General features: G+C 41.1%; 1 protein-coding gene across 5 annotated transcripts in view; it reads right to left on the bottom strand.

Annotated features, from left to right (window-relative positions):
* Positions 1-27,020, bottom strand: part of scn8aa (sodium channel, voltage gated, type VIII, alpha subunit a) — a 47,481-nt gene that overhangs the window by 5,230 nt on the left and 15,231 nt on the right. For 3 of the 5 annotated variants that reach the window (XM_026153111.1, XM_026153109.1, XM_026153110.1), the window contains exons 10-23: positions 25,317-25,523; positions 24,945-25,226; positions 22,030-22,344; positions 20,354-20,489; positions 19,878-20,116; positions 17,479-17,652; positions 16,586-16,942; positions 15,036-15,509; positions 12,757-12,874; positions 12,035-12,189; positions 11,379-11,552; positions 6,383-6,505; positions 471-755; positions 50-103 (exon numbers count right to left, since the gene is read on the bottom strand). In XM_026153111.1, coding sequence (XP_026008896.1) covers positions 50-103; positions 471-755; positions 6,383-6,505; positions 11,379-11,552; positions 12,035-12,189; positions 12,757-12,874; positions 15,036-15,509; positions 16,586-16,942; positions 17,479-17,652; positions 19,878-20,116; positions 20,354-20,489; positions 22,030-22,344; positions 24,945-25,226; positions 25,317-25,523 — 3,093 coding nt within the window. The remainder of the gene's footprint in view (positions 1-49; positions 104-470; positions 756-6,382; positions 6,506-11,378; positions 11,553-12,034; positions 12,190-12,756; positions 12,875-15,035; positions 15,510-16,585; positions 16,943-17,478; positions 17,653-19,877; positions 20,117-20,353; positions 20,490-22,029; positions 22,345-24,944; positions 25,227-25,316; positions 25,524-27,020) is intronic. The other 2 variants (XM_026153113.1, XM_026153112.1) reach the window with 1 other exon arrangement.

Raw genomic sequence — 27,020 nt, 5'->3', positions numbered from 1 at the left:
CACAAAGTTATGTATCCCAAATTAGACTCAGACAGATATATAGATATACCTCTCTTGAATCCACAGCTGCATACATAATGTCCATCCACCCTTTGAATGTGGCCTTTTAAAAAGAGAGACATGGTTAAATATTTTTGCATAAACTAAGAAAATAATAAAAAGAAAATTATAAATTGCAATCATGGCAAACCGAAACTGAAGTACATCCTGTGGTACAGCTTGTGCACAGAAAGAAGCGAGTGAACAAAGAAAAAAGGTATATGAAGAGACGAGCCAATATACACCATGAATATGAACAACAGGCATCATAGTACTGTGAAAAGCAAAAAACAAATGGATTGTGAAGTAACAACAGATCTTTAAGTGTAGAACACGAAGAAACACAAAAAATGAAAGTAAATGAGAAAGGGGAAAAAAGGCAGAAGAAAAAGGAAATGGATTCTGTGAGCGACTAGGTGTGATGCTCTCACCACTTGCAGCAGCGCAAGATAGCCGGCGCCCACATTGTCAAAGTTGATTTTGACATTCTTCCACCTGACCTCAGAATAGTTTTGGTTAATGAGTTCGAAGCACTGGGTCTTGTTGTCGACCACGCTGGTGGGAAAATATTCCTCGGATGTCTCATTGAAACAGTAGTAGTACTTGCCCGCAAAGAGATTGACCCCCATGATACTGAAAATCAGCCAAAAGATGAGGCAAACCAGCAACACATTCATAATGGAAGGGATGGCACCCACCAAGGCGTTGACTACCACCTAGACCAGACCAGGGGAGACAGGACATGACAATGTCAGAACCGTAATAACGAACACACATCACTCCACCCCTGTGACGCTACATATTGTTATGGCTTTACAGGTAAAATTCAACCATTTGATACAGGTGTGTTAAGAGGAGCTGTGAAATTCCACTATGGCTTCATGTAGATGAAAACACAGCACTGTGTGGTGCATACTGAAGTGTGGGCAATTACTAAGAAGGAGAGTTGTATCAGTCCCAGCCTAATTAGAGCAGCACTGATGCGACTCTGATATGCTCTTTGATCTGCTGAAGCATGCAGCTAGAGCTGCTTAAGGGACACTCAAGCACACACACACACACACACACACACACACACACACACACACACACACACACACACTATAGCTCTATAGTGCCACCCATATAAATACCTTTAAGAGTCGTATGTTTATGATAAAAATGGTACATTTTTAAAAATAAAAGTCATTTTTATTTTTGATGTTATCATTTTTACTATTTTGCACATGGCTTTCACATGTGATGTGGATGCATTTATTAAAACAAAACCAGATTGTAAGTTAATATCTGCAAGTAATGGTAGCATGTTAATTTGGCTTGACTATTTATACACTACAGTATATTTGGTTCTATTAGGTTGTAAATAGGTAATAGGCATCCGCACACAAACACATGTTCCAAGGCACCAACCTTACAAATATATTTTAGAATTGCATATTTACAGTATAAATGGTACTTAAAAAATAAAAACCAATTTTATTTTTATAATGATCTTTTCTCATATTTAGTACGTGACATGTACATGACTTTCACATGTGATGTCTAGTATTAAACTACCACAGTATGGCAGAAAATGTTATAACAGTTACTATAAATAAAAGTCATTTAATGTCTGTAAGTGACTGTAACATGTTGATCTGGCTTGACTATTTATACACTACAATATATTTGGTTCTGTTAGGTTGTAGATCGGTAATAGGCATCCAAACACAAACACATGTTCTAAGGCACCAACCTTACAAATATATTTAAGAATCGCATATTTACGATATACATGGTACTTTAAAAAAAAAATCACTATAAAAAGCCACTTTTTTAATATGATAGTTTCTATTATTTGGTGCATGGCATGACTTTTACACGTGGAGTATTAAACAACCACATTATGGCAGAATTTTCAATGACAGTTTCTATATTAAAAAACACAAGTTAAGTAAGTTAATTTCTTAAAGTGACTGTTACATTTTAATTAGACTATTTATACACTGCAATATATTTGGTCCTATTAGGTTGTAGGTAGCACTCACAAGCACCCACACATACACATAAACACACTTCCCAAGGTTTATCTCTGTTAAGACTCACAAAATTGCCAAGTGTTCCTGTTATTATTTTACATGTACGTAAATTAATTTTTTATATCAATTTACAAAAAACTAATAAAGATCAAATAATAAAAGAAAAATTTGACAGTTTTGCAAGTGTGAAATACAATTTCCTGAAAAGTTGATTCTGTTCATCTGGACGTAGCGTTTTCATTTGGAGAAATCTTTTGTCACTCATCCAAATGACCTATACAGGTCAAACTTATAAAGAGTACACTCGCATAATGACTGAAACTAGCACCACTGACAAACAATGGGCTGTGAGGTCAATGATCGTTGTTGATCGATGGTCATGACAATATGCATTGATCAAGAAACTGACCTCACAGGCCATTCTTCGCCAGTGGTTCTAGTTTCAGTCGTTGTGCAAATGTACTCTTTATAAGGTTGGGGAAACCTGCAGTTAGCTAAGGCTGAAGAAGTCACTTGGATGAGTGACAAAACATTTCTCCAACTGAAAACGCTACGTCCAGATTAACAGAATCAACTTTTTGGGATTTGCTTACCTGGATGAGCATGCATCAATACAATCTGCAATATTTTTGACTACTTGATGTGTGTAAGTTTACATCAAAGAGCTTTGGTTGTCAGTAAAAAAATTTAAAGTGTTTTAATGCCATAGCATTATGAAGTGTCCCCTATTACCACCCCAACCGTAGACAGTCAATATTTCTAATACAGCTTACTTTTGTTCCCACAACTAGCCCATTAAATAATATAACATTATAGCAGTAATACATTTTTCCCACCACCACCCCAAAATCTAGCAATCAAATCCAATATCCAATGTATTTGTCATTGCCAGTACTAAGCTCAGCACATAGTGAACCGCTCACTACCAGTGTTAGGCAGGCCGACCAGCAGCTCTCAGGCAGACAGCTGAGCATGCATGTCTTTGGCAGACTCGTTTTGTGGAGCCATATTCCCTCCTCATTGCAAACAGATAGGGAGGAGCTCTAGAGCAGGATTCTCTCAGCGTGTGCACGACCTTCACCCGCTGACTTGAGCTGAATCAGCGGGGATGCAAAGGGTACACTATTCAAATATTGTTTTTTATTGTTAAATGCAAACTGATAAAAAACAACAAGAGTTTTTCAAGTAACATTAAAGGACTAAAAGGCATGCAATTCACAAAATACCAGATTTCCCTTCACAGTGGCGCCAATGCACGTGCTGAGAGAATGACTCATTTTGATTGAGCTAAGAAACAATTTAACCGCTCCCAAAAATTCAATGTTTTGAAAAAAAAAAAAAGAATTAGGCCATGCTGTGTGGAAAGCATTCTCAAAAGAGGGAAAATGGCTTTCAAAAATGCAAAATACATGCGTGTTACATGGCATTGTGCAATCTCAAGAACTGCTCAAATCAATACATAAATAAACAGAGAAGTGTGTGGATAGAGAGATAGCAGCTAAAGAGATCAAGGCTGAAACCATTATGATATGTGGAAAGCATCTACAGCCTAATGTAGCAGAGGTGAACGACCATAGCTTGACCATAGTGTATGCAGGAAATTAATGTCAATGGGGTTCAGAGGTTACATACAAAGACCCCATAACATTTAAGGCTAGAAAAGCTAGAAAAGCTAAATCTGCCAGGTTACTACAACTTCAACTTTAGTGGATTTGTAAAGAAAAAAGGGCATGTACTGAAGCTGCATTCCTGTGAAATGCATTTGTCAAAAAGCTAGAACTGAAATTGCAGGGCAGAATTACGAAAAAAAAAGAGAGCCAAGTACAAGGTCAGAGCCATTGCGTGTTAGGTAGTGCAATGCATTTCACTGTAGCTTCACTGCTCACTCGGATCGGCTCAGTTGCATCAGGACTCAGCCAGTGACTGTTTTTTTAAAAGATGTAATTGTTATAACTCCCCATAATCTCCTGTATTTGGTGTCATCTCTCTATTCATTTGATTCTCTATTCATTTATTTATTGTTTTGACCTCAATTTTTTTTCATTTCCAGTTCAAACAAAATGGTAACTCGATTGATGAACATAGACATTATCGTAAAAAACTGATACAGCAGGATTAAATTCCTCAAGTTTGTTTCCTTTCACATTACTGGGCCACCCTCACCTCTCTTACCACATACTCCCAGTGAATGAGTTAATTCATAGGGGCATTGGTTTTGGCAGCCGTTCACTATATTTAGGCAAATGTGCCAAACCCAAAAATGACAACTTATCTTTGTGCAGCTCAAACTCAAACTGCACAATTAAACCAAAGAAATTTCAGTGAAACGTTTATGACAACATCCATAAAGCCTATCCAGGGCCTAAAAGCGCTGATGTCTGCTCTTGTGCAACGGCATCATATTTTAGTCGCTGGATATGTAGTATGAATGAAATTTCACTACGAGTCAAATTTGAAGATTGAATCCACTTATGGTCAATCTGCCCTTAAAATAACCACCTAGGCCTTTTGTCTTTTATCTGCTGGTCTGTCATTTTTGGGACATGCTTAAGAAGGACGACACATTGTCTGTCTAGGGTTGAGAGTGTTGCTCGAACGCTGTAGTGCTAGCGAACCAACGGGGTACCGTCCACCCAGAACTCAAAGTCAGAGTTTAACTGGGCCTGTTGTTGCCTCCCAGTTTCACTTCCTGTGGGAGTGGAAGGCAACAGAAAGCTAGGGCCTGCTGTATGCGCTACAGAATGCGGTGCTATGACATGACAGCAGTAATGCCTTGTGTGAAATGGCAGCCTAACATATTTGCAAAGCTTCTGCCTGCATTCCCAAAGGAAGGCATTAAGACTCGTTATACATACATTAATATGCACCGTTTTGAGAAGCATTTGCATTAAGAAGCTGCCACCAGAATGAACTGTTAGCAGATCGTTTACTTTAACAGTAGAACTCAAAGTGCTGACACTGGCAGAAGCTTAACAAATACTTTCCTCCCAAAGCCACAGCACTGTGAGTGTGTGGTTTCTGTCTCAGTCCCTGATGCAGAAAGATCCTGGACAAGCAAGAGAGAGTGTGGTGACCCTCCAGCAGTCTGGCCCAGCTGAACCGGGTCGAGGTGGAGTGAGTAGTGAAGGGGTAAGGGTGCGAAGGAAGGGGAGAAGGGGGGAGGAAAGGTGGGTGCTGCACAGTGCCGCATATGTGGGGCTGAGGAAAAGGTGGGGAGAGTCTGAGGTGAAGAGGAGAAGCTCAAACTAGAAGACAAGGCAACCAGTCCCAGTATAAAGAGAGGTAAAGACGAATGAGATCAGGAGACAGAGAGAGTAAGAAAGAGAAAGCGACAGAAGGGACTACGGGTGACAACAACCAGGTGCAACCTACTACTACCGCCAGTCACAAAGATGACCAATCAGATCTTTGTATCATAGGAAGAGACAGCCCAAGCAACCAGAGGTACTGTAGCAGCAAATAATTTCTGCTCTGCAAACCGACTCAGTTTGTTCTTACAAATAAGACACGCTCCTCTGAGCGGTTGTTTGGCAGTCGTCCTGCACACTGAGTTTTTGGTGTGACTGGTTAGGCAGAGATTTTGGTGTCCCGCAGCTCCTCGGTTCCTGCTGGTTGTTCTCGATGCCAGATGCATTGAGGGATGGTGTGAGCTGAGGAAGAGGGGAGGTTATGGGAGCAAGAGGGAGCGGGGCATGTGGAGGGGAGAGGGGTTCTCAATTGAAAGCAGTGGTTGAGAATCAGGCCAAATGAACAGCTAATTGTTGATTTGAATGCTCTATGAGATGGCATGTAAGTCTGGTTAGCTTTGACCAATTTGGCATTCACTTTGGCCAATCAAGAAGAAACAAAGTAAAATGAAGTCATCGGAAATTGCAATTTGTCACTCGTGTGATGAGGCAGCTTTGTGAATAAGATTTCAGTTGCTCTTTGGGCAATTTTAATGATGAAACAAATCAATTTATGCTTTTTTTCTTTTTCTTTTTTTGGTTGCTGTTGTTAAAGAAATTCAATTGAAATACACGTTATTCTACTAGTAATACAACTTTAGTGTTACTTTACTCAATCTCCCAGCTGCATCATGACTTCTTATTTCGCTCTAACAAAGGCATGGTACAGGATTGCGCATGGAAGGGTGACTTTTTGGATTTCATTTCCTGTTCTTTTAAAAAAAACAATCTCCCAATATTTTGGAGGTTTTTTTTAATTTGTTTTGTTTTTTGTTTTTGTTTTTTTGTCTTCTTAGTTTGCTTTTAGATCAGTTCTAGCATGCTTTAAACTGTTGAATGGGCATGCGGAAGGATCAGCTGCTTAGCTTTGGATCTTACCCTCATCCCTTCAAAACGTGACAAGGCTCTGAGGGGTCTCAAGGCCCTTAGTGTCCTGAGTGATTTAATGGGCCCTAGATCGGAGTAGCCCAGCGCATTAGCTACAAGGCTGACTATAGACACCTACACAAAAACAGAGAAGCAAAAGAGGTTCCAAACTGTTAGAAGTGAGAATATTCACTAGGGAAGAGAGACGGCCCTGGTATAGGCGGAGAGTTGCTTGACATACACACATAAATCTATGCATGTATATGCATGTATAATATTGCATTTATACATGTATATACACTGAGAGAGAAGATCAGTGTTTAGTATAGGTTTTATGTGCGTAGTATTTTTAGAAGCAGTAGGCCAGAGGGATTGTTTGTTATTTTTGGGCAGTTGACGAGATGTGAAAAGTCCTTTGTACCTGCAAAGAAATTTGTGGTTGAGAGAGAGAGAGAGGAGGTAGAGACATAAGACTCAAATAGAGGGTCAATTAGACAGAAAAGAGTGCTACATGATCTAGTAAAGATACAAGCGAAGGGACTGGAAGAGCAGAGGAAGAGGATTTGGGGAGGGAGGGAAGGAGAGAGGTTATCCTGTTAAAAACCCAACAGACTTGAGAGCCTTACCCTTGCCCCTCTAACACTGTCTCTCCATGTCGCTCTTGGGCTGAGGCATAAAATCCCATATAATTTAAGACAGACAAACTAACGGAACCTAAGAGAAAGAATACAAGTGAACATGTACAAGTGTGTCATTTTACCATTTTCTTTCTCAGACATCAAATCATATTTGCTACACAGCATTTAGAGTCATAAAGGAGAGCCACAGTCACACGAAACACACACAAGAAACAGGGATGGAGGTTAAGGGCACATCAGATATAGTTATTAGCACTGGATGGCACTGAAAGGACAAAAATACACAGAGTACAGTCGAGTTACACACAGTTAACAATGGTTAACAATAACGGCACACAACCTCAAAGGAACTGGTGAGGGCCCTTATTGTGCCCAGCAGCAGTCAGGAAGAGATCGCCACAGCTGAAGAGCAATTAATCCTCAAGTTAACTAACTACTTCACAAAACTGTGCGCACATGCTCAGCAGTGGTAAATGTACAGAACTCTTATCGTAGCAATAAATCACTGTGAAATTTAGATCATGTCTATACAATTTTGCTCTGGTAACAGAATCATTTAAAGCACTGAGTGGTATAGCCATTCTAAGCTAAGCACATAAACAGCATTGTTTTGCTAAGCAAGGAGGAAATGGACTATGGAAAGTGTGGTCAATAAGCTGCACTCACGTTCTTTGAGTGCTCAGAAGTGCAGTATTGACAGCGCCTTGATGAAGTTGCCTTAAAGGCCCTAGCCGCCATTATAGCCTGTCTTCAGCACAGGAAAGCATCGCAAAGATAAAAGGATCGCTTGGATGGATGCACATTTTTCAAGATGGAACCAACGTATCCAGCTGTATAAGAATCTGGCCTTTTTTTGCAGGAATTGTACCCTCAGGAAGTCTTTTCTTTCCATAAATGCAATTTCCGTGATGCTGAAGGGTCTAAAACAGGGGGCGCACCAGTTCCTTACAAATAAGGAAAAATATCAACAGTAAACACATGTGAAAGCACCTCCAACCAGCCACCGACACCAACCGGTCAAACTCACCGCAAGAAGTACACAACATCCAAAGCTTACCAAAATCACGGAGGGAGGTTTATAACAGGCAAAATCTTCATTTTGACTGATGCCATCATCAACACAGACGACATGAGACTTAAAAGTCTATAAAAGCTACAGGAAAAAAACACCAGGAAAAGTATCGGCTTGTATTCAGATTTTCTTCTTACTATATATAAAATGAATAAACCAAAATAAATAGACAGAGAAATTGACATTTCTCCAAGCGCTTACTTTGTGGTACTTACTTTTTAAAAAATCGTTAACCTTGCCTCTTGAATGAATTAGCATCTATACTCAGGGGGAGACAGTAAAATAAAGATTTTGCCTTAGTCTGCACTACAGTGTTTGGGGTAATTGTCACCTTCAGCCTGACCCCTTGGAGAGCCCCCATTTGGGGTGCCTGGCCTCTGGCCCACCTGCTGGGCCAGCTGTGTGGTAGCGGCCTCAGTGTCTCAACGTCCTTCTCAGAGAGCTCTGCAAGGCAAGGCCAATGACATCTGGGGCTGTGATCCCATGATGACGACAGCACAAACCAAACAGAAATAAAACCAACTGAAAACAAAGGGAAAAACACAACAAAACAATGATAATAATCTGAGTGAAAAAGAAAGATGAATGAAGTATGACCCCTGTCACCCTGATGCTCACACACCCCAGTGTCAGTTATCTAGCCTAATTTTACTGTCGTATGATAAACAGATTATTTAAGACAAAAAGGTATATTAATGTGTACTCAAATATTAAACATCTGCTTCTGTGATTTAAGAAAAACGAGTTGAGTAAATGAATGATGACGATGCTGCAGACTGACTTAATGTGGCCGTAATATAATAATAAACACATAATAAAAATACAAAACACATTTTGAATGAAAATCAGTAAAACACAAATCAAATGAAAAACAGAAAGATACATAAGAGGGAAATGAAGAGGGACACACTCATAGAAAGAGCCAAGCACATCCACACTCTTAAAAGTCACAGGCTGGTCTAATGATGGTGCCCTCCCCACCACCACCCCTGCTTTCTGAGTCCATGGCGATGGTTTCACCCAACAACACAGGACGGCAGAGGCACATGGAGGCCATGACACAGCCCAGACTCATCAAGCACAAGTTCTTTGGTTCTTTTTTCTTTTTTCTTTTGTTTATTTCTTTGGAGGGGGAGCGCTAGTGAAGACCAAACTTACCATCGGCTGCCTGTCACCCACCATCATTACATCTCAGCACAATATCACCACATTCCTGAGGTTACACTTTCAAGAGGGAATAAAAGGAGGATGGGGGGAAAGAAGGGAGGAGGGACATCACTTCTCTGAAACATGGTCACAACTTGGGAAACATAGCACCTCACATTGCCCAGAGTGTGTGATGAGACAACACACTTACAGGTAGGGAGTCTAAAGTGGCGAGAACCACAATCAGTACGGCGTGGTATGATTATAATCAATACTATCAATACAAGATCTATGTGAGCTTTATGTGTCAACATTAAACATATCAATAATAAATAGCTTCTGTTGTTTTTCTGAATGCTGTTTTAAACTGTACAAACATGAAATGCTTTGTTTAGGCTTAATGTGGCTTTCCTAGAGGATGTGATACATATAATATGCGTGTATTTGCTGTAGGGGGTCTGAATAACACAAGCTTATAATGGCAACCTCTGATACGAGTCCATTCACGGGGGCTGAGGTGTTGGACACTGTGGAGAGGTGGTTAGTTCAAGCAGAAAGTCAGAAGTCAGGAAATTCTTTTTCTATCCTGCTCTGCTACCTGGTGCTGACTAATTCCTGAATCAACATGTAAAATTCAAATCATTCAGGCATCTTACATCCAGATGTTTACCCTTATTTATCCCCCATTAGACTGAATTTGGAAACTCAGAAGCATCTAATATTATCTTATATAAAATTGAAAGCATTGAAATTAGAGCAGACCTGTTATGTTTTCCCTATTTCATAATGATGAAAGCTCATATTGAACATGGCCGAAGTTTCAGAAAATGAGATTATGTGGAAGTAATCCCTGTGACTGCTCTAAACACTCATTTTCAGACCTTTTCTACTCTTGGCCCAATGTGACTGTAAGCATAGGCACACAGCTCTGGCTGTGAGTACAGCAGCCCCCGCACGCCTACTGTTTATACCTTCTGTTTGTGAGGGGCAGCCAATCGAGAGGAAAATGGCTTTAAGAGGAAAGCAGCACCAAACTGCTAGTTTCAGATGGAAGATAAACTGAAGGGCTGTGTTAGGCCCTGTATAAAAAGAAAAAAAGATTATTCTGTGACTCATGCACAGCTGCTCCATAAGAGTCTAATATTAAAAACGAATGAGTAGGACATTAGGATAAATAGGTCCCCTTTAAATCTTATTTATATGTGTAGCTTCCACAGAATAGACCGGAGAATCATTCCTGTTCTGGACTTTCAGTCTTGAGTGACACGAGGAGCACAGCAGTACACAGAGAGAGAGAGGATAAAGGTCAGAAACACAGGCAGAGACAGCTTAACAAAAACACATCTTTGACACTTCCCATTGCTCTGAGCATGACTTGAATATGATTGTAATCATTACAATAGGTGACTACACACCTATTGTAGTCGTTAGGTGTGCTCTGATTTGATTCTAATTTGAATTGTCATCAATACACCCAAATATCTGTGTGTGACTTCACTTTATTGCATGTGAAAAAAAACATGCGGGCAGGTTTGCGGCGCTAAGCGTGAGCAGTTTTTTGTTTGAGAAGCAGAAAATTATTCCACATATTCAAGCATTTCAGTGATAAACCAAGTAAAATATGTGAATAGCTGCTTGATGGAGTGGTAAAAGGTGGCTCGGGCATGTGTGCCTTCAATATGGACAGACTCCAGTGCAGCCTTGTAAAACACTGTCCTTGTATAATGGAATTACTGTTAAAAGAGATGCCCGCTCACATGCTGCAATCCATGAAGCAGATATTCAGTTAATACCCTGACCCTACAAACCTAACCACACCCGGTCAACAACAAAAGGGTACAAGCCATACGCTGACCAGTCCGGACATTAAAAAGCAAGCTAGGTGAGGTGAGTAACACTGATCATTCAGGGGGACGGCACTTTGACATATTCCCCTCACCTAAACAGCGTTGCAGATCACATGGTTGTTGCAGCCTGTCGGTTTTAATGTTTTGGCTGGTTGGTGTATATGTTATCTGATACTGATACTGCTGATCAAGAGCCTGCATGAGTTTCTGTTGCACCCTATCGCTGTTGAACCAGGGTGTGGCTGCCGAGCAAGTGACTACTCTAGTCTGCAGCTCACACAGGAGGGAACAAGAGCCAGACTTACATCCACAATGAAGAAGTCCAGCCAGCACCAGGCATTGGTGAAATACTTGACAAAACCATAGGCGACCCACTTCAGCAACATCTCCAGGATAAAAATGTAGGTGAACACCCGGTCAGCATACTCCAAAATGATCCGAATGGTCTTCCTCTGCTCAATGTACACATCCTCGAAGGCCTACGGAGAAACAGGAAACGCATTAGTTACAGAGAGAAGACGGTGACAGAAATATTACACGAGATGATTAACGATGCTTCTAATGAAACTGTATATGGCACCACAGCCCAGCCGACGGCTGAATCCTAACTGTGATTTACAGGAAGAAAGAAAATTGTAAATAAGTCCACAAGAATTATATGTCTGCATCCGACCCGTGCTTTGTATTTGGCACATTTAACAAACTCACCAAATCCCCTGTGTCCTCTCCCATCCCATTTAACCACACCACTGATAGGCTTGTGTTACCTCCTTAATGTCACAAACACTCTGGTTTTGATTTCTATTCATTTTTTATTTTTGCTCCAATTTCCCCCAGTCGCTAAAATATATACTTCACTCATCGGTTCAAGTATGTGGAATCTTGAATTTAACATTTTCTCTTTTTATTCAACTGTACAGTTAGCTTAAGTGTGAGCAAATGCTAACGTAGGCCTCCTTACCAGAGCGCCACTGCTGAGGAGAATCATGAAGATGATGAGCGTCTCAAACCAGTTGTGTTCCACAATCAGGTAGCAGGTTTTTCTCAGGAACCACCAGCTCTTCCCCCATCCCATAGTGATGTCAACATCACAGCATTTATACTTGGCCACGCACGCTGAGGACGCACAGGAGAAGAAACAACAGCAGATGTACTGAGCCAAAACAAGATGGAATGAACCAGCCCTGAGATTCAAGTCTGAGGTTTCAACATGTTTTCCTGGTAAAATCTTAAAAGAGCTTTTACATTTTCAAACTGCAATTCCCACAATGCACGTCTTTGTTTTCATTTTGCCCACCCAAGGAACTTTGCCCAAGTTGAGCCTTCACATGCGGATTTAGATTTATCTAACATAGGGTGCAAACACATTATATTTGTGTTTTTCATTCTTTTAATACATTTGCAAAGAATTTTGAGGTAAAAATGAATTTAATTCACCTCGATGAAGCACAGTGATTACTTTCTGGATGAACTGTAAATAACAAAAATAACCAGCATTTTGTTTTCTTGTTCAATATAAAATGTACCTATAAATGCACTTTAGTTTATTAAAACCTTAGATTTATAGACAGATGGTTAAATAATATTTTATAATAAAGCTCCCCTTCAACCCTGGTGCCCTACAGTTTCCACCCAGCCCCTGGGGAGTCGAGGTAATGGGTGGTGTGGAAGCAGTGGTCTCACCATCTGTCCAACAGGACTCTGGTTCCATGTATTCCTCAACCGTCTCCACCACAACCACCTCCTCCACGTCTGGTTTGATGTCGATGGTGCTGCCCTCCGAAGAACTGGTGTCATCCAGCTAAAGAAAAGCAGACGCATAAACACATTTTGTTAATGTGGTGGTGTCTTGTTTTTTTTATATTTATGTTTTTAATCATAGTTTATTCTATTTGTTTTGGGTTTTTTAAATATTTTCTTTTGTTTTATTTACTTTATTGATCTATTGATTTGATCTCGTTTGCTTTGCAAAGAACTTTGATCAACCTCGTTGCTTTTAAATGTGCTACAGAAATAAAATTCACACTGACATTAAGAAACAGACACATGGGGAAAAACAATCTCACAAGCATAGAAACAAACATACAAAAATGCAAAATACAGAAACTTTTCACGTTTTATTTCGGTACCAAGAAGCGATGGACTCATAATGCCTCTTAGAGCCTGAGGAAATGTTATTTCTAAATTACATCAGCTCTATCTTTAAATGGAAAATCTTTGATCTTTGTTTCTTTTTTTTCTGTGTTTTTTTTCTTCATATTGTAATGGACTTCGTAACAACCTTGAACATCACCTATCATCCGTTTGAACACTGAAATGGAATATCAAATGTCAGATAATCTGCTCTGAAAGTCTTCTAAATGCATTTCATCAAAACACATAAGTCAGAGAGCGTCCATTCATCCGCAGTGCCTGCCTGCTCAAGCCAGTCTAGATGGCTCTATTGAGTAATGGGGTTGTATTAGTGTCTGAGCAACATAGAGTGGCCAGCCACACCCAGACTTTCACTGGCATGAGAGAGAAAATGGCACAGTGCTGGATAGCTGAGGATTATACACAACAAAAACAACACGTGGAGCATCAGTTTTTACAAATTGACAATGTAATTAGGAAGCAGTGAAAGGGCCTGAATATCATGGACATATTTCTTTGTATGCCGTTCTTTCTTTCAGTAAAATCTCCCTGAATAAGATATGCAGTCATGTTAAAAAAGAAAGTACACCTTCTTTCATTTTCACAGTTTTATATATCAGGACATGATGGGAAAAATTAGCCATAACCAGGTTTAATCATTATTTAAATACAACCTGTGATGCATACATATAAAAGATTACAGCATGTCAGTATTTATTTGATACAAACTAAGCAGTCCTGTGAAAAACTAAGTAGACCCCACAATTCAATAGTCATAATAACTTTAAAGCTGAAGTAATTGCTTTCTGAATGACTTCATCAGTCGTTCACGTCGTTGTAATATGAGGCATATCATCTTACATCAGTTCACTGAGGTCTGCATGGGTTCATTTATGCACAGCTCTCTTAAGATCCTGCCTCAGCACTGCAATGCAGTTGAGGTCTGGACTTGAGTGGGCCTTGTTTTGCAGATTTTTCAGCCTTTTGGTTGCAGAGGTGCTGCTATGCTTGAGATCATCGTCCTATTCCATGACCCAATATCACCCAAGCCTTAGCTGTCAGACAGACAGCCGCACATTTTACTCCAGAATACTTCAGTATATGAGTTTATGGTTGATTCAGTGACTGCAAGGAGCCCGGGTCATGTGGTCTTATCTGTCCAATTGTCATTTTGTTTGTTTAGATTTGACTTTGCTAACCTAAGCTGTGTTTCCATGTTCACGTAGAGAGAAAAGGCTTTCTCCTGGCAAACCTTCCAAACCACCATATTTGTTTAGTCTTTTCCCAATTTTAATGCCATAAACTTTAACATTTAACATACATTAGATCTGTAGAGTCTGAGATGTGGCTCTTGGGCTTTATGCAGTTTTAGTATTCCACAGTCTGACCGTGTGTTAAATATGCTGGGAAATCCACTCCTGGCAAGATTAGCAATTCACTTGAATGCTTTCTTACTGTAGGGTTGGATGCAAGGCCTTTGAAATGGCAAATATTCTTCCCAGACTGATGGGCAGCAACAGTTGCTACTCTGAGATCTGTAATGATGTAACGATGATGTCTTTCCCCCTTGAACAAACACCTGAATGCTCCAGACCAGCAAACTCCTGCTGCACCCAGCTGCTGCTTATCCTCTTAATTTCTATGAAAGCAGTAAGGGTGCACTTAGTTTTTCACACAGTGCTTCTGCATTTTGCTTAATCTATGTTAAACAATGGAACAGTTTAATATGTCATGTTTTGTAATCAGGTTGTATGTACTTGATGAACCTGGATCACAGAATTGCAAGAGGACGTGCTTTCTTTTTCATGTGACCCTGTCCTAGCACTCACCTCTTTGCTGTTCTCATTGTCTGACTCGCTGCTGAAGTCCTCTGTGTTGAGGTTCTCAAAGTCGGACTCTCCCACAGCTATTGGTACGCAAACGGTCAGATTCGGGTTGTGGATAAAGGACATGTGGTCTTCGTCGATCATGTACTTGCCCACGCTGCTGCCAATACCACTGGTAGTGCCGTTACCATTTTTGGCATAGTCCAGGTCACGGTTAATGTCCACCCCAGTGTGATTAGCGATACAGTTCAGTTTCTTGTCGTACATGTCTTCCAAAGGCTTCTGCTCATCTTCCATCGGTGGTTTCCTCAGCAGACTGGCCATCAGTAATCGCATCTTGGCTTTTATCCATGCGATGCCTTTCTTGATGCGCATGACAGAAATCTGCAGGTTGTTCGGCTCACCGTCATCATCTGTCGCCGCCAAGTTGTCAGCACTGAATGAGCTCAGCAACAAGGCAAGGAACAGGTTCAAAACCTTTAAAGAGTAAATGAAAAACAAATACATAAAAAGTGGCAGTTTTGAAGGAAGCAGGAGGGAATCCGAGTAACCAACTGCACACTTGTAAGGTAGCACCTTGTGATTTACAAGCCACACCCTAAATCATGCCATGTTCTGATTTAACATTTACTGTATTGAAGATTAAATTACACACTGACATTATGAGCTCTATTAGGTAATGGATCTATGAATAAAGTGAAAAGGGGGGTCTTTTTATAAATAAACTTCTATACGTTCATTTCTTATTTTACAACTGGAGGAGTCGCCCCCTGCTGGTCAAGTGATAGCATGCGGGTCTTCCACATTGGGTTCCCCCATTACATACAGTGTAATATGCTATGAATATCAAATATTCCATACACATTGTTTCTTCCTGTTTTACTTGTGATGCTAATGAACTTTTTTTAAATTCATATACGTGTGAAAAAGAAAAAAGGAAACAAGTAATCGGATGTTGTTGCTAAATTCTCAATTTCTGACCGCATTACATTAGAGAGCTAAAAGGGGCATTTTTTCATTGGGCACCTTGAATTCCATTATTTCCATTGATTAACTTTAGTCAGTGAGATAACTGTGATTCAAGTGGGCGGTACAAATAAATCCAATAAAGCAAAAATGGAAGAAAAGTTGATGTCATATGTCGCAGTCATAGACCTTATTTATGGTCCAAACGCTATGAATTATGCAACAGTGATGTGAGTTTGTATTGGGATCCTGAGCGGAAAGCCCTGTCTAAGTAGACTTACGTGTGTTTTAACAGTCACACAGCTAGTTATTGGCAGTGAAAGTCATGTGTAAAAGGTTTAGGCTTGTTGTCTTCCTCCCCTGTAACTCTACAGAGCTTCTAAACCTTCATCATTAAAGTAACAAAGAATAGAATAGAAGTGCAGTTTTCATACCAAACACTTTACTGAATTCTGCCTGAAGTTTTGAAACGTCCACTCGCTTTGCTCTACCTTCTGGACGTCTCTCAAACTGTGTCAAGAACAGTGCACCTGAGTCCTGTGTGAACTCCCATTAACAGTTTCCAGCTAACAACATGGGACACTCACCACCAGGTTACCGATGACCATGACCATCATGAAGACGATTAGGCACATGGCCTGGCCGGCCACCTCCATGCAGTCCCACATGGTCTCGATCCACTCACCACACAGGACACGAAAGACGATCAGGAAGGAGTGGAAGAAGTCATTCATGTGCCAGCGGGGCAGCTCACATTCAGCAGAGATCTTACACACACAGTCTTTGTAATTCTTCCCAAACAGCTGCATGCCCACCACAGCAAAGATAAAGACTATGATGGCCAGCACCAGAGTCAGATTTCCCAAGGCTCCCACTGAGTTACCAATGATCTTGATCAGCATGTTGAGAGTGGGCCACGACTTGGCCAGCTTAAACACTCTGAGCTGAAGTGGGAGGAAAGAGTAGGAGGATTATGTTTTAGTCATAACATCCCATCTTTACGAACTTGTTGCTTCGATTCAGCAGAGTACAAATAGCATAAATATACAGCAATGTTTAAATAAACACAGATTTTACTTTTGCCTCGTTTGCCTCAGATGCAGTACCAGTGCAGAGCCGGTTTTGTCTTCGTGCTTATCGAAAAACAACCCACTTTCTGACAGGTTTGAGAACCTGTTTGAGATCTGCCAGCCTGGTTTATCTTGCAGTAACTCCTAAAATATCCACATCAGTGGTTCCGACTTCTACAGAGAATTTGCGATGCTGTGAGTTTTTGACACATACGCCAGTTTTTGGGAGGTTTTTTTGTTTTTGTTTTTTTGGAAGAGTTAAATATGTGCAAACAGCTCTAGATTAAACACTGACACTGCATCAGTGGAGAAGTATTGTTCGATGTGCAGAATGTGCATGATAACACACAACAACATGATGCAATGATACAATCTCAACTCTACTTTTCTAGGCAAAGATAGATATTTACCAATCGGAATGACCGCAGGACTGAGAGGCCCTCAACGTCAGCCAGAGCAAGCTCCACTAAGCTCAGAGTCACAATGAATCCATCGAAACAGTTCCAGGCCTCCTGAAAGTAGTAGTACGGATCCATAGCTACAAGCTTGAAAAGCATCTCTCCTGCGAAGATCCCCGTGAAAACCTGACATGCGAGAAGGAGGACAAATTTAACTTGGCTTCTAAACATATATAACAGAATGTAAAGCATAATGAGTAGTAAAAGAACCGACATATTGGTTCTGCAGAAAAATGCATTAGGTTAGTACTCTCAGCTACTGCAATTGAACTTAAACACAAATAGATTATTTACAGAGGAAGCACATCTAGTTAATGTCCGTGCATGTGTCAGCTGCTCTGCAGTCACTGAGGATAAGACGGCACTTGTTTGTTCTCATCTTTAATAGATCACTGATGGCTGCCTTCAATCACACAGACCACATAGCGAACATACAGTCATGTAGGCCATACATGTTTTTGGACAATGACACTTATTCTGTCATTTTGCCTCAGCACAACCACCACAGTAAATTTTAAATAAAACAACAAAGATGTGACTGAAGTGTAGACTTTCAGCTTTAGATCAAATATTGCTTTTTAAGAAATGACAGATATCTTTATGTTTATAGTCCCCTGTTTTCAGAGATTTCAAATTAATTGGATTTAGTCTATAAATCATGGATATGACCAAATGCTGTGTTTTCTCTCTTCAGATGTTCTGTTAGACCAGGTGGGTTTGTGGCTCTTTCTGCATTATTTTTTTCCTTTGATTTATTGGGCTGAGATCTGGTTACTGATTTGACTGAAGAATATCCCATTTCTTTGCTTTGAGAAACTCTTGCTTTATCGGTTTACACGCTGAAGTGCTGCCTGATCAGTTCTGCAACATTTCAGAATTCAGCATGCGACTTCTATCTGCAGTCGCATCATCAACAAACACTAGTGACCCAGTTCCACTAACAACCGTGCATGCTTATGCCATAACACTGCCTCCACCATGTTTGACAGGTTGTGTAGCATACTTCAGATCATGAGGTGTTTCTCTCCTGCACTCAGTTTATTTGTCAAAACAATAAAATAAACTTCTGAACTCTTAGACGTTTTCTGGCATCTTTCCTTCCTGGTCCCGAGTGTAACCTGTGGTTTACACCTTGCTGTGAACTCTCTGTATTCCCCTTCATGAAGACTTGGGTTGATTGTAGACCTCAAGTGTGATACACATGCTACCTCGAGAGTTTTTGTTTTAATTGAAATAAACGTTGTGAAGTTGTTTTTAATCATGGAAATAATTCTGTCATCATGCACTTCGGTTATCTTCTGTGGTCTTTTGGTGTTGCTGAGTTGACACTGCATTCATTCTTACTAGATTTTTATGGGTTGTTTTCTTTCACAAACATCAACCTCATACTGAGGATAACAGCAAACAGCTACAAAATGCAAGTTCAACACTTGGAATCAACTCCTGATCTTGTGTGTGCTTAATTCAAATAATCATACATAGCGAGGGAACAAGCCTCATGCGGCCATGAAATTATTTGCCACATAGTTGTCCAATTACTTTTGAGCTGTGTATAAAAATGTAATTCCTGAACAGTTAATGTAGTTCTTTAGTCAAACCCCTTGAATTAAAGCTGAAAGTCTGCACTTCCATGACATCTTGATTCTCTGAATTTAATCCACTCGGGTGGTATGAACTCGAACTCAAATCGACCTGTATACACCCTCGTGAGTTTGTCAGACTGCGTGTTCATTGGCGCGCAGGATGATGACTCATATTGCATCAAGGTGACCTAGAAACCTCCACCTGTACCACCCATTAGTCTTTTCAACTAGATTTTTATGAACCACAACTGGAAAGAACACATTTCACTGCTTTTTCAATTGTAAATTAATACGAAACAGACATACACACAAAACTGTATATAAAAGAGCGTACAACAATATGTGTTAACTTATGTGAAATGGTGCCAGTACTCTGATTTACTCCGTTTCTTAAAGAAAAACAAAGCTTTAAATGAAAACAACCAGGTCTCAGAAATTATTTAGGCACCATTTTAGAAGAGCTCATCGATCAGCCTTCATGAATTATTAACACCGCCCTCCAACCAGTCAGCCAACCAGCAGAGAAGCAGGTGCATCCACTGAACCAGAGTACAGCGAGAGAGACGGGAGAAGAAGAATGGAACATGTGTGTGCATGTATGTAAAGAAAAATCCACGAATACTAGGAAGCAGCGGGGGGTTTGGGAATGTTTTTTTTCCCTGTCAATTACAGTCCCATAAATAACACCTTTCTGTGAGCTACTGAGAAGAAGCAGAGAAGATCATTTACAAGAATACCAGATAAAAATAACAACAAAAATCCACTCACCAGATTTCCTACAGACAGCATATCTTCAAAGTCAGGGGTCATGGGGTAATGCTCCATAGCCATGAAGAGGGTGTTTAGGACGATACAGATGGTGATGGCCAGGTCCACAAAGGGATCCATGACTATAAGGTTCACAATCTCCTTGATCTTAATCCACTTGGGGCTGCACTCCCAGATCAGGAATGTGTTAGCAAACTTATACCAGCATGGGGGACACTTGCGCTGAGACTCCTCCAGTTCTGAAGACATAGCGCGGATCATACATCAAAACCAAACATACTTGCGTGCTCAGCAAACTGCATGCAATGGTATAATAGGATAGAAAAAAATTTTATGCAATGTATGTATCTGGTACTTTTGAATATGCAAAGCAGATAAGCAGGAAATTCATGTCAAACTAATCAAACAATGAAGAGCAGCCCTAGTTAAAGAATAATGAGAGAGCAGGTTAAATAGCTGGGTTAAAGTGGCAGTACCCTCCACTAGTGTGTTGGTAATGACGCTCATGACACTGTTGGCCCGCTCTTTCCGCCCAAAGGAGGTATTGAGCTGGTCCACAGACACCATCAGGGAGCCCGACAGCTTCTTCTTCACCTCAACCTCAGTAGTCGGCTGTCAGGAGGAGAGGAAGAATCAAGCACCCATGGAGAGGACATGAACACCATCCCACATCACCACCGGTGGCCGGCGGAGGGAAGTGCACGACAGCAACGGCAGGAAAAAGTAGTCGAGGATCAGAATTTTGGGGGTGGGGGGCAGGGCACGTTTCATTCTCCTCTACTTGTATGCTGGTTTCAAGGAAGATGTGTGTATGCTGTAAATGCATGCAGGTTTCAGCCAAAGTGGGAGCAGTGGTCTAGGGCTACTTGACCTAATTGTGTTTGAATGTAATTAGCTCATCCCAATTAGATAAAAAATGGATTGTGAGACACTGTGCGAGGAGAACTGCTTCTGCATGAATGCATTCTCAGTCCCGTCATGCAATAATGGAGGCTTTGCTGCCATTGCAATATAATCATGAGGTTATTTTACAAAATGTCTCCCAAATCTGGCCATTTTTAACACAAACTTGCAAATTGATGCTACTGTATCTTCCTATTTTGAAACCATACAACTTATATTGCAACCATCAAGTCAAGAGCATTGTAAATAGGTCATATGAAGGCAGGTAGTTCAAATTCATCCAGTTGTCATGCATGAGCATGCTCCAAGTCAAAGAGAAGGAGAGGAAATAACAGACATCATAACCAAAGTTTTGGTTTGTCTACATCATGCTTGTTCTAATTTGGGGTTTAAATCTACCATGCTAACTAGAATGACGCACAACTAATTTGCTAATGCTGACCAGGGAGAGACTGGAAAACATAGAAAGGTATAGACAGACAAGGACAGCAGCCCTCCTTCATTTCTTAAAGTATTTTTCGAAAGCCTAATAGGATGGTGTGTATATATTTATACATATATATTTATGTAGATAGCTAGATACATATACTCTGGGATGGAATCAGGGAATTAGGGAAGCAGATAAAATTGTCTGTGGCTCTATAAAGCTGGTCCCCTCTGTTTCCTCCGGCTTCTATTGCAGATCTACCCACACAGGCTAGCAGAGGACCCGGATGCCTGGAGGAACACATCAACACACTGGAGCATGTTAACCAATCATTATATGCCATTTGTTAACAAAAACTGTGTTTCATTACTGCTAGTGTGTGAACGGGAACTTAAAACACAAAACTGTGTGTTACTTCTTTCTCTGATCTGTACACTAACGGGTCAGTGAGCAGCTGAATGATTTTGAGTGCAGGTACTTTATGAGTTATAAGTTTGATGCTGACATATTCAAAACATTAACAGTCATCATTCATTTCAAACAGTAAAATTGCCTGGAAGTCACTGATAGACCAAGTATGAAGCTAACTTGTGAAAGGTTGGTTTAAGTATAAATGCTATAATCACGTTTATTTTCCCATCCTTTGCCTACAGTTGGAGGGCAGCATACACTGCAGGGGCTGGGGGAGGGGAGGCGCGAGCGCTTAGCCAAGAGATACATACGGACTTGCAAAGATGACAGTAGAGGATAGAGAGCCAGAAAGAAACGTAACGGACGAGAGGGGGGCCATGCCTAGATAGGTCTACTCATTGACTTCCTTACACTTTCGTCAGTAGCTGCCTTATCTATTTTCACCTCAGGCAGAAGGCGTCCACCGGGCCCGGGGCCAATGAGCGACACCACGCCGTTGCAGTCCACCGTGCTGTTCCTCTTGCCATGGAAGCCAGTGTAGCTGCTCCGCCGGTACGGGCTGAACAGGGAGCCTCGCCGCTCCTCGCACTCCTCGACGGTGCTGTGCTCATCGTCGGCGAATTCGTTCTCCGAGCCCACGTCCTTGCTGCGGCCCTTAAAACTGAAGATGCTGCTCTTGCTGTTGTGGCGTGAGAGGAAGGGTGAGCCCGGTATACTCAGGAGAGACTGGAGGAAGGAAATAGAAAAAGGATGAGAAGAGGAGATATTTGTGTGACGGAGCCCTGGGCCCTTCTGGGCCCATCAACTCCAGAGGACAAGATGAAAGCCAACATCACAAAGGAGCCATATTCTTCTGACTAAATAAACAAGAACTAGATAATTAGGTTAGTGATATGCTTCAGTGTCAAGGTCACACACACACACACACACAGGACAGAGATACAGGCGTCTGAGACAAGTGCAATCTGAACATGAGTCACGACAGCAACAATCTGGAATGTAGCTAGCATTGATCCAGCTATTTTTTTTTAGCTCTACACAAAGTATGCTAGCTCACGGGAAATCAAATGTTTTGACAATAGCCCTCTGGTTGTGTAGAAGATGAGTGAAAAGCGCAAAGGATCCATTGCATGTCACATGAAGGATTTTCACAGAAAAGCGTTACATAAGGCCCATAGGCCTCGTTAACTCGTCAGCTGAATACTTCTCCATAGAACACAAAAAAATTAAAAGTCAGCGAAGCTCGAGCACGGTCTAAGCACAGCAGCAGGACTGCTCCCTGTTACAGATTTGTGTAAATAATTCTGAAAATGAGGCCTCATACATCAACGTTGGGTACACACAAAAACAGGCCAAAATGAGGCGCACACTACTTCCAGCACAAAAGTTGATATCCAGAACAAGTGGCCAGGAAAATGCGAGCATCTCTTTGGAACCGTTGACCTATGAGACGTGTGCAAGAAAGAGGAAATGGAAGCTGATGGTGAGGTGGTCAATGAGAGGAATCTTTTTATCTGTAATGATGCAGATAGACCGGTTCTTATATCACACCTATCTATTCTATCTGAACACTCCAATACGACATGCCTCAATCATCCACTGACACAAACACTTTCTATCTAACCACACAGTTATAAGCCGATGTATCCACTGGCGAACTCGGGATGAGCATCTTACCCATGCACACTGGAGAAGCAAGGAATTGAACCATCAAACTAACAGATGACCTGCATTACCTCCTAAGCTGAAGCAACCACAATTGTTAGTCTGACTTCATGATGCACTTTTTCACTAACACACATATTAACTTCAATGAAGTGATCCAAGTATTTAGCAGTGTTATTTTAAGTTGTTCTGTGAGCGCCCTTAAGTTGCAGCTGTAACTAAAATCTCTAAACTAAAAACTTCGCTCACAGAAGACTGAGCCAAACTGTTAAAGGACGTCTGGCTTCCTTTCATTGATAGTTTTACCTCCCATTAATCAGACTACCAGATTTTCATGAATGTCATTGCTTGTCGAGATCTAAGACAGATGATACAAAATTAGAGAACCGCAGAAGAGTCAGTAGTCCACCGTATCACCAAGTTAGTGAGTGCCATAAAGCCTCCTCTGGTTGTCTCATTTATTGACTACGTAAATTTGTTGTCTGTGAATAAAGCCGATGCGTACCCTCACCAGAGCCTCAATCATACTGCAGGCCAAGTTCAGACAAGAAAAGATCAATTTCTACCCTTAAATGACATCCTCAGGCAAGTGGTATCACAATCATTTTGACAAGCTTTAAATCAGTCAGCTTGATTCCTGTAAAACAAATAAATGCTGCTGCGACACATAGAGCTGCAATGAATGCTCAGGTAATCCCAGAGGAATGTTTGACTGGAAAACCAAGCAATTAGTAAAAAAAAAAAAGTAAAATTGTATTTATATAGCACCTATCAAGATAACAATCACTAAGTGCGCCACAGAAGCTAAAACATAAAAATAAAAATCAACCAAAAGCAAGTTTAAAAAGATGATTTTTTAGCTGTTTTTTAAAAGCGACCACTGAGTCCACAGATCTCAGGCTCAAAGGGAGAGAGTTCCACAGTTTGGGGGCCACAGTTACAAAAGCTCTGTCGCCTCGTGTGTTTGACAACCAGCAAGCCCTGGTCACATGACCTCAGGGACCTGCTGGGAATGTATGGATGCAAATCACAAATAAATAAGGTCGCTCATTTCTGATTTAGCCAATTATAAGGCCCTTTGCATCAACCATTTATAGTAGAATTTGCACACTATCTATGCCTAGTCTTAACCACTACTGAGGCCCCTGGACATGTGCTTCACTACACGCTGCTCTGTAAGTGCAATCTTATATTTCACACACTGAAAATGAAAAGTAGTAAGAATGCCGTCCCTGCAGCCATGTGACTTACTGACGTCTATATTCTATTCATAGACATGAAAAGGTATCTGTTCTAATTCTGTGTGTTGTTTGAGTTTCATTTGGTCTCATTTTGGCACAAAAGGCCTCATACAGCTTTACGCTAGCCATGTAGATATTTTCTTATATGTTGGTGATTTTAGATTTTCTTTTTCCTGCAAGACTTCTAGTACCATCCCCAACATGTGTGAAAAAATCTACATCACAGCATGATCATGAGTGAAATACTCATCCCCAGAGAAGAGTTTGTCAAATTCAGTGTTTTTATTCTTGAGCTGCAAATTCTGTTTATCGTGTAAAATTACTAACAGTTTATATCTTGTTATAATTTAGCTTAAATTTTCCTTTCAATCAAAATGTCAGCATCTGATCATTGCTATCAAAAGGGAATATCTTCCTCACCTGGTTCATGATGGAAGACTTTCGGCCCAGGCGGTTATCGGGGAATCTGAAGCGGCTCCTTTTGCTGCCATCGTCCGACTCTGACTTGACAAACTTCTCGCTGTCGCCTTTCTCCTTCTCCTGCTCCTTCTGCCGCCACTTCTTCTTACGGTTGCGGCGCTCTTTAGCGCTCTTGGAGCTGAGCTTCGACATCTCGGACGAACTGCAGGAAAGACGCCCTCCTCCATCGTCTTCAACCGCATCCTCCGACACTGTGCCTGCAGAGGTTGCCATTGCAGCCGTCTACCGAGAAACGAGCACGCGAGTGAAGTCAGAACGATATTTTGACACAATCCATGAAAAAGTTTTGCCTTCAACTTGCAGAGGACTCACCTGAGCATCTTCTTGCTGCTTCTTTAGCTGCTCCAGCATCGCCTTGAATTCTTCTTCCTTCTGCGCGGCCTCTTCCATGGTGGCCTGATTCTGCTCCTCATAGGCCATGGCTACCACAGCCAAGATCAGATTCACCAAGTAGAAAGAACCCACAAAGATCACCAAGACAAAGAAAATCATGTAGGTCTTCCCTGCCGCCCTGAGGGTCTGTTAGGAGGCAGTGCCACAGAGGTCCGGGGAGAGAGAGGAAGAAAACAGCAGACCCGTGAGATCTGATACATGACTTCAACGCCACAATCAACGTCAGCCTCACTGCTCATCTCTTAATATGACTCATCAGAAAGAAATAGAAGACGTACACTGGTCTGAGCATTCCTGGGGGCAAAAATGAATGCAAGCCTCAAGTGAGGAGGGTAAATGTCTCTCACCTTCTGAGGACAGAAGAGTCAAATCTTAACTTAAAACAGCTCACACGATTTCATTTGTCTGTTTCTGATGTGAAAATAATGTGTGGAAATAAATTGAGTAAATGATTTTATACTTTGTGCTCATTAAAACCCTCCATGTGAGACTGTATTGTTCATCAGAAAGAACTGACCTACTTTGCACGCTCACTGTGAATAGCCAAACTATTTCTACAGATTTGGACGCTATGCCCACTGGAGATGAGAAGTGAGGAGACTGAGCAGCAGAGGTACAGCTGAACAGATGAACACACAAAGGAGAAAGCTCATTGGTGTCACTTTGTCTTCATGCTAACATACAATTGTTAAAGTCATTCTCGCGCTGTTATATTTTTAGGTTTAGATAAACCAGCAAACGAAGAGTCATCATGAAAGGATCCCAAATTTGACTAAAAATGTTCTCGCTCATGCACCTCATCAAAAAATGAAATACGTCTTCAGGCAGCAAAAAGGAGAGAAAAAGGACTCTAGCAGGTAGAGAAGTGAAATATCCTCACCCATCAATTATGCATGCAGTTGACGTGATGCTGAGAAGTGCGTGCAGGACATTTGGCTCAAACGTTCTATTTTAGTGGCACAAAACTAAATCTTACATATATAATAAAATGCTCAGTACTGAGAAACAAATATGATCCATAGGAAGGCGTTTTATTACTTAATGTCCTTACACCAAACCAAAAGCGGCTACGTAATGATTATTCTACACATACGGCGTACAGTATGAGCGAGAGCCTGCAGTTGGAAGCTGAATTTCAAAGATGAGAGCGAAAATAGAAATATGTGCCAGGATGCTCTCATCAGGTCTCATCGCTCTCATTGGTCATACTGTAATCCTCAGCCCTTAATATTTCATGCTTCCTTCCTTCCACTTGTACGTGGAGGCAGGGCTGTCTCCACCATTTCAGGGAAGCTTAATGTGGAACAGCCTGCAAGACAGACCAGATGGCGGTGACGGGGCCACAGTATCCACATGAGACTGAGAACAGGGGATAAACTTGGAGGTGAACTAGAGCTGAATGCAGAAGCCACCACCAGTTTTTGAATAATGTAATTTGAATAATTACAGGATGTTTGGTACACAATTTTTTATTGGCATTTGTGCTGCAGTGTAATAAAATCACTAGACAGCTGATAACCACCTCCACCATGCGATTGGTTTGTCTGTCAACTGGATCGCTTAAAAAATGTTTTTGCAAAATTGGACATGTGAGGTCACATTTTTATCCAAAATCAGTTCATT

The sequence above is a fragment of the Astatotilapia calliptera genome, chromosome 20 (genome assembly GCF_900246225.1).
Source record: "Astatotilapia calliptera chromosome 20, fAstCal1.2, whole genome shotgun sequence".
Classification (NCBI taxonomy): domain Eukaryota; kingdom Metazoa; phylum Chordata; class Actinopteri; order Cichliformes; family Cichlidae; genus Astatotilapia; species Astatotilapia calliptera.
The sequence above is the reverse complement of the archived record's forward strand: the minus strand, read 5'-3'. Positions and strand labels throughout refer to the sequence as shown.